The 13,796-nt window shown below is 27.9% G+C and overlaps 1 protein-coding gene across 1 annotated transcript; it reads left to right on the top strand.

Moving 5' to 3' along the window:
- The first annotated feature begins 357 nt into the window (after window positions 1-357).
- Fatp3 (Fatty acid transport protein 3) lies at window positions 358-12,995 on the top strand. Its single transcript, XM_071769671.1, has 13 exons — window positions 358-633; window positions 5,884-6,034; window positions 6,467-6,704; window positions 7,156-7,387; window positions 8,147-8,348; window positions 9,605-9,797; window positions 10,065-10,208; window positions 10,601-10,738; window positions 10,826-10,892; window positions 11,043-11,133; window positions 11,313-11,466; window positions 11,550-11,605; window positions 11,677-12,995. The coding sequence occupies exons 1-13, from the start codon at window positions 503-505 to the stop codon at window positions 11,770-11,772; spliced, it is 1,893 nt and encodes a 630-aa protein (XP_071625772.1). The 5' UTR covers window positions 358-502; the 3' UTR covers window positions 11,773-12,995.
- The last annotated feature ends 801 nt before the right edge of the window (window positions 12,996-13,796 follow it).

Here is a 13,796-nt window from a genome sequence, read left to right as displayed (position 1 = left end):
AATTAAAAAAATTATTCATTTTATTAGAATTATTTGAAGAGAATTCAAAGTGTAACCATACATTGTAAGATCGAATCTACTGCAATTATAAATTTATCCTCCTTTTTGGAGCACGCGCCTTCTCTGAGTCAACTTTGCCGAGACTGCCGAGAGCTTTTGCGCATGTGTTGTCCATTGCAGCGTGTAATATCAGCTTTATCACTCCCACCGCTTCAAAGTAGCTCCACAGGATGGCTGGTGGATTCACGATGACTACGTTTAGGTCTGTCCACATGTTGGACGTGGGGGATACACGGATAGTGCAATATATGCCGGAGTCGTCCTTCAATTCCGTTTCAGTCATACGGCAACGTTTGCGTTTATCAGTTCTCAACCGGTTTACACAGTATATTTACGACCGGCGTTTGTGACTAACGCGACTAACCGGTGATTGCCGACGCCATTTCTGGGTCGCACGCTCGATCAATTATTCCAAGTTCTAGGACGAGGAAACGTACGGAAAATGATAACAACAGATCTCCACCCGGTCGTTATCACAGCGCTGAGCCTGCTGCTCGGTGGCTTTCTCCTCACTGGAATAAGTCGTCGGCACTTCCTCTACGTGCTCTATAAGACGTTGCCAAGAGATATTTTGTGAGTATCAATAAATGTGAGAAAATGCGTGTGGGTGTATGTGTGTGTGAGCGGAAGGAAATAGGTTCAAATGTTCTTCTTAGCAGATAAACCTGAGTTAACGTTAAACGAACCTGAATATGTCGCTGTCGTATCTCTTTAAATGCAGTTTAAAATAGAGAGCAAATTAGAAAAAAAGTAAACCTGCGGAAATGTATTTTATATTTCCGTAATCTAATTATTTTTATCATTTATTTTATATTATACAAAAATTTGTTCTATGTTAAATCTGATTTAATAAAGTGTAAAGTGGCGATTATTATTAAGCTTTGTTGCTCCAAGATGTTCGTTACAGTTATATGATTGAATACAACTGAAAAATTGCAAATACATTTGTTTTCTAGTATATAATATATATCGTTCTATTTACATATTTATTAATACACATAAATTTAACTTTTTGACATAGTAATTGTTGCAACGTATTTAATAGGCAGTAAATGAAATATTAGCGGAAAAAGCTCCGAATATATTTTATCGCGTATAGCAGTATATTTAAAGCTTGTAGTAATAGAAGCACTTTCGTGCTTCATGTTATGTTATGGATTAATAATTTGCGTTCAATGCCCGAGTTGCATGATTGACCGTCGCATTCGCTTCAATGCTTCGTTTGCCGTTGGAATGCACTGCGCGTGATGGCTGATAAAGTCTACAAGAACTCTCGATGCATCTTTCTTTTATTACATTGTGACTTCCTATTGATATAATTATCTTGTTGCCATAATTTAATTTATTTTAAATTTTGTTGTTAATGTTTTAATTATTTGTCAGATTAACTTTCCATTTTTATATTTTTAGACAACATGTTCGACCTTTGTCACAGGCTTTTATTTCATAAACACTCGTTTGCGCTTGTTCTGCTCCATTACCCTACTATATGATTTTAATCACCGGGATACATTGTAATTATTATTTTATTATTCTTTTTCATTACTCTTTCCTTTTTCATTACCTAATTATGTATATATTACCTAATTATGTAATATCCTCTATTCTATGTTTACATTATATCGTTAATTGCTGTAGAAGACTAACTAAAGTCGAAACATACAATGTTTTTCATCTTATTTTTGTAAATAATTGTCTTTTAAATTTGTATTTTAAACTAACACTTTTTAAAAAGTTATCAAACTTATATAGAACTTCTAAAAAATTATATAAAGAATCCTAAAAAAAATTTTTTTTAGGATTATTAGTGTTACAACTATTAGTTGAACTATTATTGACATTTTACATATACTAAAGAAAAGAGAAATAAGATCTAAATTACTTAAAGTGTTTATAATTGCTTGCTTTCACACATTACACACACACATTGGTTCTCTTACTGCGCTTACTTCATTTGCAGTTAAAGCTAAATAGCGCGCGCAAAGCGCGCGTCTGTATGTTAAAAAAGTACATTTTTTATTTTTAATACCAAGAAAACTTTTAATTTCAGGATATCTAAACAATATAATATATAGTTTTATATGCAATAATAATAAATTAATGTAATATTTCTCATTTTTATATAGTATTTCAATAATATTCCTTTAAAACAGCACGATTACAATTTTGAAACATTATCTGTATCAAAAGAAATAGATCTTTTATTTTTAGATAATATAGATAAGATAATGATATAGCGAGTACTGTAATGATATAACGAGGATTTTTGCGCAGCATATATAATGTATATTAATAAATCTTATTTTTTGTTTCTGTAAATGCTACTTACAATTAGATTACGTAGAATTTAAGTAGAGGTTAATTTCAATATATCTTTCTTGTATAATTTTTTGATTATTCTTATTGTTTTATAATCTTTCGTTATAAAATCTATTCATATGTGCTTTATATTTTGCTAGCCTTATCTTTAGCGACTTAATCTTCCATGTTGTATACAAAGTTCAAGATATCTATTAAGGGGGCTTTCTAGGTCTATTTTGTTGAAAAATTCGATTTTCTAAAAACATCATTTTCGTGTACTATATATATGTAGAATTAGTGTACAAACTTTTCGTTTTTCGATCTGGTTGACATGATATCTCGAGTTAGAAACGTCTGAAACAAAAAATTCAAACGGGATATTAAAATATAAGTAAGTGGCTATAGTTGGTACTAGAATTAAACATTTTGGGTAAAAAGAAACAAAATGGCGGACTTTTTTAGTTGCAAAAAAAGGGTCGAGATATTCAAAAGTCCGCCATTTTGTTTCTTTTTACCCAAAATGTTTAATTCTAGTACCGACTATAGCCACTTACTTATATTTTAATATCCCGTTTGAATTTTTTGTTTCAGACGTTTCTAACTCGAGATATCATGTCAACCAGATTTCTATGGAGTACCCTTACAGTCGTCATTTTGTCGCCATAAATAAGAAAAACAAAAAAAAAATTTTTTTTTATGTATTTCAATATATGTGAGAAAATATATAAAAGTTTCGAGATATTTCAATACATTTTACTATGACAAAAAAATTCTTGAAAATATGTGCAATAGACCTAGAAAGCCCCCTTAAGTCAAAACACTTGAAAGAGTATATCGAATTTTAATACATTTATGACAGAAGTAGTTATTCACATGTGTAAGATTGCGTGTAATAATAGTCACTATATTAAGATTCAATATACTCAAACTTCATATTCAATAAAATTTTGTTGTATAAATCAAAACATATAGTTGCATTAATTTCAAACAGTTATATAATCTTTACTATACAGTGACATTATTAATCGGGAAATGTTTTCCTTCAACAACAATAACTGATCTTTATATACGTTTTTCATACATGGACTTTGCGTCTCTCAAATCAGAAAGATATTAGTGTATATGTATGTGTGTATGTATATGTATGTGTGTAGTATGTGTGTGTGAAACATATAAAAAGATTACAATAAAATAAGATATAATATTAATAGTATTATGCTGTTTTTCTTGTTTTTCTTAAATTACTTTTTGCAAGAATAAGTGGACGAAATTTTAATAGCGATAATTATTGTGTACACAATATGCATATGGAATAACCAGTCTCAAGTTGCTTTGGTCTAAATGATGTATATTTTATTTATTACGTCAGTCGGGCAAAATACTACGTGTCAACTAGTGCAAAGATCGCATTATGAGAGCCATGCGCGCATATACGCATTTTATATCTAACGATATTGAAAGCTATCAAGATTTACAAAGCATCAACGCTCTCGTGTTGGAAGAAATAAATAATTTCTGTTTATCGCTCTGTTCAAATTGTAAACATACTGAATACACAGAGAGATTATTTTTATCACCTTTTGCTTCATTATGTTGGGTATTTTTTTCCTGATTGTGATTTTTGATCGATATTTTATTGATGGTATTAATAATAAAAATTGAAATAATTGTTATCATTAAATGTCATATTTTGCAATTACAAATTTATTATATGTATATTTTTTATCATTTGTGTTAATATTTGAGATTATATTTAAATGTACAATAAATATACTTTTCTAGTTATAGATAAAATTATTTATTGACATATTTGTGATTGCGAAGTAAATAGAATGTCCGTTTAACGTTACTATAATGATAAGCTGATTTAATTACGAAATTTGTTGGGTGACTATCATGCATAAATTGATATATTTCGTTGGAATTTATTTAATTAAAGTACAGGAATCATCTATATCATATTTATGTCAATAGAACTTTCTTTCTGTACATGTCACATTAGTTACATAAATAAAGAGAGTATGTAGGAGAGGAGAAAAAACAATAAACACAGTAAGGATTCAAAGTTTATGCGAGGAGACCAGAATCAATATATTATACGTATTCTGTTTAAGAAATCTAAAAATAATTTGTTAGTACTTTTTCTTCAATTTTTCCTCGAAAAATAAAGTCATTTATCATCATTAATCATTATTGTTCAATTTATTTGATATATGCTGTAAGTACATATGCTATATGAGGATCGCGCACTCATAAAGCTTTCAAGATATATAGGAGTATGTACATCGATAAACATATTCTCAAATATGGTAGATATATTACATTATATCTATACGTAACTTAACTTTTTATTTATTTTTTATTAATTTATCGGGCTCGTAATTTGAGCAGTGAATTACAATGTTCGTTTCTTATGCAATTTTCGCAATTCGAAGAATAAATTTTGTTATATAATAACACAATATATCTACTACAATTTCCAATAAGTATCGCGCCTAATACGCGCGGACCGACCGTGACTCATTTACGCGACGCAACGAGTTGCGAGTATAATTAATTACGTAGCATATAATTTACTTTCGATAATAAGAGGTCACAATTTAAATTAATCAAATTAAATTAATCTTGTAAATGTAAAAAATTTACTGTATTATTTAATGGTATTTAACAATTTATATTGCTTTACATTTTTTTCATCAATATTGTATCTTTGTGTGAAAGTAATATTCAATAAACTACAGGATTAATTACACATAATCACATTAAATTGGGAGATACAGTCGTATTTATAGATGCTTTACGCAAAAATCACGACGGCAAAATTACTTTTTTGATATTTTGCCAGGTGTTAGACGAGTGACAATAGAGCAGTTGCGTGACATATATCACGCGTGTCGTGTGACGATATTAACCAATTGCTAGCTAGAGAAAAAGGCATTACGTGAGGGGACCAAGAGCGAAGAATGTATTATCAATTTAAAAAACATGTGACACTAGTTATTGTAACTCAAAATCTCCTTTTCTATTTTAATTTTATAGTGCGAAAAAATGTATGATGAGTTCTATACAATTTATCCTTCTCTTGATAAATCTACTTTAGTTTCTTTTTTTAAAATGTGTCTAAAATAGAAATTTTTTAAATGATTATTTTAATTGTTTATTTTATTGTTCAATCATTTGGTTTTAATTGTGCATTTTACGTTACTTAATCTTATTTAGAATTGCAATTAAAGAAAGAAGAATGAGATAATACTAAATTCATTTATCATAAAAATAATTTTATATAACAATAACAAATAAGATGTTTGCATATTAATTTTAAGTTTTTGATATTATTTGATAGAATTTGATTAATATATTTTTCTTGATTAAAAGAAGAAAGGGTACTATTGATAAATATATAAAACGATAAATATATGTATATTAAACATGTAAATTAATAATCAGCCGAATTAAATAAATAGTTTTTGATAAATTACATGAATAATTTAGGTTAATTTTTGAATTTTCTTTTGTGTGCAGGGGTGCTTTTCGATTTTTTAAAGTTAACTTACTTCTTTGGTGGTGGGAGAAACGTGAATATACCGTTGCAAAAGTTTTCTCAAAATATGCAGCAGCTCATCCGAATAAAGTCGCTTACATTTTCGAGGACACAGAATGGACGTATGAACAGGTAATATCTGACTCATAGACCGCTTGTATTCGTACATTTGCACCGCACCGTACATTTAGCACTTGCGTCGGTGATTGTAAAGACGAGTAGAATTAATTAACTGATGACATGTTATTACAACCGCTGTACGTATAGGTTTGAACTTTAAATAAATTATTTAAAGTTCCTTGGAAAAAGATATTATTAAGACAATGTTCATGAAATTATTAAATTAATCAAATTTTAAGCGCAAAAATATTAGTTTACAAGTACTTCGAATATATCTTTTTCAATTAACGATGTATTATATAAGAAATAAGAACGCAATTAAAAAATACTATAATTTAGTAATAAAGAATTAATAGAAAAAGCTAATCAAACTCTTGATTATTTAGTTTTGAATTATATGCGTCTATAATAATTTTTTTACAAATATGCATAAATAACACACAGTTGGAGCACTACAGCAATCGCGTGGGACGTTACTTTCGCACCAGGCCATTTTCTCATTTTGATAGTATAGCTGTCTTTATGGAAAATCGTCCTGAATACATCGCTACCTGGTTGGGTCTTAGCAAAGCTGGTTTCGTAGCGGCTTTAATTAACACAAATCTTCGACGTGATGTACTTCTGCACAGCATTAACGCTGCTGGTTGCAAAGCTGTCATTTTCGGATCGGAACTTAAGGATGGTGAGTTCTTTGCTTTGAATTGTAAAAAGGTATTTGTAATTTAAAGAATTAATAGAAAATTAAAAGCCAATTAATGTAAAAATGTCAGTAACATGGCATTTATAAGCATATCATTATTGTTAAATTTGATGTTTTATAAATATATTATTACTGTTAAAAATTATCATAAAATTCTCATTTTTTCACAATTATAATTCACAAATTAAAAAAAATATATAGACGACTGATATAGACGACTTTCTTGCTAATTATAGAACATATATAGAACGCTTATATACATATTACATTCTAACGTCAATATCTATGTTAATCATATGATTATACTACTAAGTTAACCGTAACTGGATTTTCTCTGGCAAATATACTTTCTAAGTGCACTTTCTATGTTATGAGTGGAAATATCTCTAAACTCGTTTGCATTGCACATATTATTAAAGCGTATCGTGTGCAGCGATCCGTGACATTAAGGATAAAATACCCGACATTGAGCTTTATCAATGGTCCGAGTTGGCGGACACGCCGATTTTGGAAGGTGCAATCAATATAAATACGGAAATCAGCAGTATTGACCCTGGGTCTCTCTTCGTTCAACTTGACCATGTTAATTCCCGAGACAAATTGATTTATATCTATACATCTGGGACGACGGGAATGCCAAAGGCTGCTGTTATCAATAATTTAAGGTGAGGTTTCATGGATTGATTAGCTATATACAAAAAATCATTAGGATATTAAGTGTACGAACTTATCGACGAACATACTACGTGTGTGTGCGTGTGTGTGTATATATATATATATATAATTTAAATATAAGATTTTTTTATCTTATGCATGTATAAGACCATACTGATAAAGAAACTAGTAATGTCTTTTAGATCAACGATTGGTGTTTTTATAGAATTAAATTTTTAATTTGTGCTTCACTTATTAAAACTATATATTTATATGTTATTATTTATTATAAGTAACAATAAGAAATTAATAGTATAAAATTAGTAGTTTGGTCTTTGTCTTATTTTTTTGTTTGTATGCTTCTTTATGTATAGCCACGTCTCGATGGTCGAAGCTCATCTAGCTGCGTGTCTACTTTAATAAACTCTAATAAACTTTAATCACAGACACTACGTTAATAAACTTCAATTAGAATTATCGCCAAGCTAAGAATAAATATCTTAAATACTACGTTGATAAATTCTGCTTAAAATTTTCACTAATTGTAAGTATTGAGGCTTAAATAGGAAAAAATGTATTTACTTATTATCATATTGTTAATAATATATAAGCTGATTTGTGAAAATTTTACATTTATTTTCTAGTGTTATTAAAAGTTAGTCCATAACGTTAACATAAAATATTTTTCTGCATTTATTTGTATACGTATTGTTTCAAATTGAAAAATAAAAATCATTAATAACTTGTGTATACTATTTTTGCGTTTCCAGGTACATGTTAATGACATGTGGCGTGAACTCGATGCTTAATCTACACTCGGATGATCGAATTTACAATCCTCTACCTCTTTATCACACCGCAGGTGGTATACTTGGAGCTGGCCAAGCACTCATGGGAGGCGTCACTGTCGTACTTCGTAGAAAATTTAGCGCGACCAAGTATTGGTCGGATTGCATTCATTACGAATGTACTGTAAGATCACTCTATTTTTTAATATAATTTTATAGTTCTCTAATTTTATCATTTTTTTGGAGAGATTTTATAATTAATTGTTACAAAGAATTTTGATTTAGATAATGCTGACAAAATAAAATCGACTAATATCGACTAATCAAGCATTCACATCGTGCAAACTTCTTTAAAACAGTAATTTTTGTCAAACAAATAATTTATCAATCGTTCCAAAAGAGCAAACGCGTTCCAGAGTTCGAAAAGAATAATTGTAAATTGCCACAAATTATTATTAACTAAAAATACTATTTTTTGTTATATTTTAAAGTTCATTTTTATTTACTTACTTTTTAAATCTAATACCAAAAGTTTCCAAACAACTGATTGATTATATAATTTATCTTTAATAAGAATTTTTTAGTGTTAGGTACAGTATTTAATTTTTAATTAATAATATAATACCTGATAAATCTGTTTTTCTATTTTATATTGAAAGAAATTGATGACACTGTTCTATAAAAAAGTCGGGAATTCCAGGATTTCTCAGTACCTCGACATTTCATATCTTTAATAATGCTTTTTAATATTTCTTGCGTTTACAAAGATATATGTTAAAAATCTTGTTTAATGAAACTAGACAAAATCGTGTCATAAGAACTTTATACTCTATTACATTCCTGTAATAAGAAAGGATGTAAACAAAGGATATATTCCTGGAAAATCTTATATATGTTCTGAGATTTTATCAAGAAATTATTAAAAATATCCTTCCTAAATTTATTTATATTTCACTAGTTCTGCAAACAATTTTTTTTATAAATATTACAAGAACTAAATGTGTAGAATTTACTATTCATGTAAATTTAAAATAATTGTTCTTTTCCATTACTATTTCTAAAGCTGAATTAAAAGTTGTTTAAATCATCAATTTTTTGAAATCCGATGGCACTACAAATTGTATCCAAATTAAAAAATAATTACTGCTGTATTTTTTTATTACTACAGAAATCATCCTTTTTTTTATTAAATAGGATATTTATAGATCCTTGTATTGATTACTTACAATCAATACTTACAATCGGTTTATACAGATAAAGCCATTAAATGCAACAATATATTATTAGTATTAAATGTGCAATATTTTATATTTATATGCTATTAATTTATGTTGAGTTATAAGAATGTGAAATATGTTAATTTTTACATTATAGTAAATTTTGAAACTATTAAGTTTCGAATATTCAACTTTAATAATAAAAATTGTATTTTCATTTTAGGTAGCGCAATATATTGGCGAGATCTGCCGTTTTCTGCTTACAGTCCCACCAAGCGAGTGCGATACGACGCATAAAGTACGACTAATGTTTGGAAATGGTCTGAGGCCGCAAATTTGGGAATCTTTTGTCAAGAGATTTGGTGTGAAGCAAATAGGCGAGTTTTATGGAGCCACTGAAGGAAACTCAAATCTCGGTAACTTATCTGTTTAATTAGATTAATCTCAGAAAAATTTTGTTCCATAATCTTAAATCCATAATCTTAAATATGATACATTTTGGGCACAAATAATAATTATTTTTCTTCTGCGTAAATAATAAATTTATCTTTGTAGAAACGATGTGTTAAAGTTTCGTTTAATAAATAAGTAATTATTTACAATAATTAGCAATAACTGTTGACTTAATATTTTATAATTGTCAAGTGTATAGTTATTTTTAGAAATATTTGTATAATTTACAGTCAATATTGACAATAAAATCGGTGCTGTTGGTTTCATACCGAGATATGCTAGTAATTTGTATCCAGTTGCATTGTTAAAAATTGATGAAGAGACAGGAGAGTTATTGAGGGGGTCAGATGGATTCTGCATACCATGTAAACCTGGTATGTATCACTAAAATTTTATGTTACAAAAAATACGATAAAGAATTTAATATTTTAGGAAAAAAATTTTCCTCTCACGTTAATGCAACGGATTTAGTTTTATTTGTTATCAGTATATCAGAGTACAAGAAGATTTTCTATCGTGTCTTTTTCCATAATTTTTTAAAGAAATTGTATGCTATAATAATATCTCTAATATAATGAGATATTATTATGGCATACAATTTCATTAGTTCCAATTTATTATTAATAAACTTATGTTATTAAAAATAATAAATTCACAATAACATTCAGCAGTTAAATACATGTATATTTCAGTCAAATATATATCTACTATATTCTTTTTCTAATACTTTTAACACAATTGTATTATTTTTATATTATTTGTTTAGGTGAGCCTGGCGTTTTTGTAGGTAAAATTAATCCAAAGAAAGTGGTAAACGACTTCAGCGGATACGCGGATAAAAAGGCTTCAGAGCAAAAGATTATACATGATGTCTTCAAGAAGGGCGATCGCGTTTTCAATTCTGGTCAGTGTTAATATAAAACATAGCGCAATCTATTCACATGATTCATCAAGGATAATTATATATAATTTAATTGAATTTTCCGAACAGGTGATATTTTAGTTATGGATGAACTCGGATACTTTTACTTCAAGGACAGAACTGGCGATACATTTAGGCACGTAGGATACTCTTAATACAAAAAATTAACATCATACAATCAGATCTATTTAAAAATTATTACTATAAATATTTTAGAATGTAATATTAGTAAATAAATAAAAATTTGATTAATTACATTATGTCGCTCTTGAAATTGAAACATTAGGTGGCGAGGTGAAAATGTTGCTACCTCGGAAGTAGAAGCCGTCATAAGCAACGTGATAGGCCTCAAGGATGCAACTGTATTTGGTGTCGAGGTAAATAACATTTAAATCTATTACTCACTCATAAAATAATCAGTTTTGATTGAGAAAAAAAAAGAAATATATATAATAAAGCATAGTCTCAATTCATATTGAATAAACAATTGTTTCAGAGTTTTAAAGAAAATGTTATTGATAAACATTTCTTATTATTCATAATTATGCGTTTGCAGGTGCCCGGAAACGAGGGTAAGGCAGGAATGGTGGCTATATACGATCCAGAAAATTCCTTGGACTTGAAGGGATTGGTCGGAAAATTGAAGAAAGTTTTGCCGAACTACGCCATACCTCGTTTTATTCGTATTCTGTCAGAATTGCCCATGACTGGTAAAGGAACCTATTTAAACCCACTTTATATTGGATTGTATTTAATAATTTGTATTTAATAACACAACTTATTTTGTATACAGGAACGTTTAAATTGCAAAAGAAGGATCTCCAACAAGATGCTTTTGACATTAAAAAGGCAAGTTTCGTCCTATTTATTCTAATTCTTTAAAATAGAAGTGATAGTTATAAGAATAATTATTTTTACAGGTTAAAGATCCAATTTACTTCCTCAACAATGATACCTACATGAGAATGACTGATGAACACTACAATAATATCATCAAAGAAAAAATTCGATTATAATTCTTTTTCGCGGCACACTTTTTCGCGGAAAAACATCCTTTAATTTTAAGATAAAATGGGAAATTTGAACTTAGAATAAAATGTTTTTTACGATATTAAGTTTCCAGTGTTAGTTAAACTATATTTAGTGATTACTATTTTGTGAACCAATAAACTATCAGGCATGTCTTTTTTCGCAAACGTGTGTGTGCGGAAGCACATGTTGTTTCAAAGAAGAAATGACATGAGGTATTTTCCATTAGGACATTTATATCATGACTGATACTTTATAATTTTTGAGTTACTTTGTATATTAGAATAATGACAATGTGACGAATATATACTCCAGTGTAAATTGCAAAATAGCATAATAGATAATTCACTCAATTAGTAAAAAGATAAGAGAGAGAAAGAAAAAATATTTTTTTTACAGTTATACTTTACATAGTTATACTTTTTCATAGATTGTACTCCTTACTTTATGTTATTTAAGTTTAGAAAGAAATAATTAAGACAAAAAAGAACAGTGTCCAAGAAAAAACAAGAATAACATCTTGTTCATTAGATTTTATCGTTAATTAATTGAAGATAAGCTTTAAATTAAAAAACATCGAAAATTTGCACAAACGCAACGGTTGATATCTTGCTTTCTTTCTGTAGATAAAAATCTGTAATTGTAATGTCAACATGACGTAATTATAATATCTACATAAGTTAACTATAATGTTGACATAAGTTGTATATTAGTCGACTCGCGTTAAGTTAAATTCTGTTAACTTAAATTTTTTATATTTAAAAAGATCCATATAATTGTAAATTATGTCACTTAATCAATATTGCATTACATCACGAATTAAAATTTGCCTGCAAATGATAGCGGAATTTGTATGTTTTCTTATGCGTTTACATTTCTTTACAGAGTTATAATATCTAAAAAATATTATGGTAATTATACAATTAATTGTAGACTCTCGGTTTTGTGCGCAATCTATATCTGTCTTGTGTGTAATTCTCATTATATAAGTAATATTCATGTGTTCCCATTTAAGATAATTTAACATAAAATTTATTACTTACACGTTGTTATTCTTGTACTATTAACAAATGACAATATATTTTTCAGTCCCTGTGAATATATATGTATACATATTCAGAGATAACATTTCACACACACAGAATTGTTGATGTCTATTTTTGAAAATGTACGATTGTTACATGAATAAAAAATGTTATCATGACAAAAACATGTTTATCACAACAGTTTTACGTTTTTTCCTTTACATAAATGATTATTTCCAAATAAAGACAAGAAAGACATAATACAATATAATATCACAAGTAATTTCAATAAAACTAAAAGTATGGTTTTTAATTAAAATATAAATTAAGTATTAATTTATATCTTTATATCTTATAGAAATATAATAATAACATAATAAAAAGAATAATTAGTTATCTTTACTATAGATAGATCTTCTATACCACATTTTTGCTGACATTGCTAAATTACCAATAATTATTGGCCGATTAGCTTAAAGAGATAAAACATACTGAGTTCATGTTAACAACTTTATAACTGTATTTGAGAGTTATGGAAGTATATATTGCAGAAAAATGTGTGTTTAGTTCTTTATAATTATTATTGTTATTAAAATTATAATTATTGTAATGAAGCGTAGAATCTTTTAACGAAACCTGGTTAAATTAAAAAAGACAGTTTGCGTAATTGTACGACGTTATAACCATAAATAAATAAAGCATAAATAAGGTAATCTTATCGTGCTTTGACATGTGCTATTTAGATTATGTAGCATGTTTAAAAATCCTCAGAACGTTTTATCAGATAACTAAATTTTTCCATTGTGAAAGATAAATTAGTATTCTATCAGAAGCATTTTTGGTTACCTTTATTTGTTATTAAACCCTTCAATTGTGTTTTAATATATTAATGAAATAAAATATTAAATATTTTATTTCATAGGATTAATATATGTAAGGGTTAATATAAGTATAAGAAATATAATAAACGTATCTCTTTAAATTAA

This window comes from Temnothorax longispinosus, chromosome 1 (genome assembly GCF_030848805.1).
Source record: "Temnothorax longispinosus isolate EJ_2023e chromosome 1, Tlon_JGU_v1, whole genome shotgun sequence".
In the NCBI taxonomy this organism is placed as follows: Eukaryota; Metazoa; Arthropoda; class Insecta; order Hymenoptera; family Formicidae; genus Temnothorax; species Temnothorax longispinosus.
Note: the sequence above shows the minus strand (reverse complement) of the source record. Positions and strands in the feature narration are given on the sequence as shown.

What these genes read in the sequence shown, in the direction of transcription:
- Fatp3 (XM_071769671.1), top strand. Translation starts at nt 503, where the DNA reads ATGATAACAACAGATCTCCACCCGGTCGTTATCACAGCGCTGAGCCTG. An exon ending in CTGCATACCATGTAAACCTG is followed by an intron (nt 10,209 to 10,600) that starts GTATGTATCACT and finishes TTATTTGTTTAG; the next exon opens with GTGAGCCTGGCGTTTTTGTA. An exon ending in ATGCTTTTGACATTAAAAAG is followed by an intron (nt 11,606 to 11,676) that starts GCAAGTTTCGTC and finishes TTATTTTTACAG; the next exon opens with GTTAAAGATCCAATTTACTT.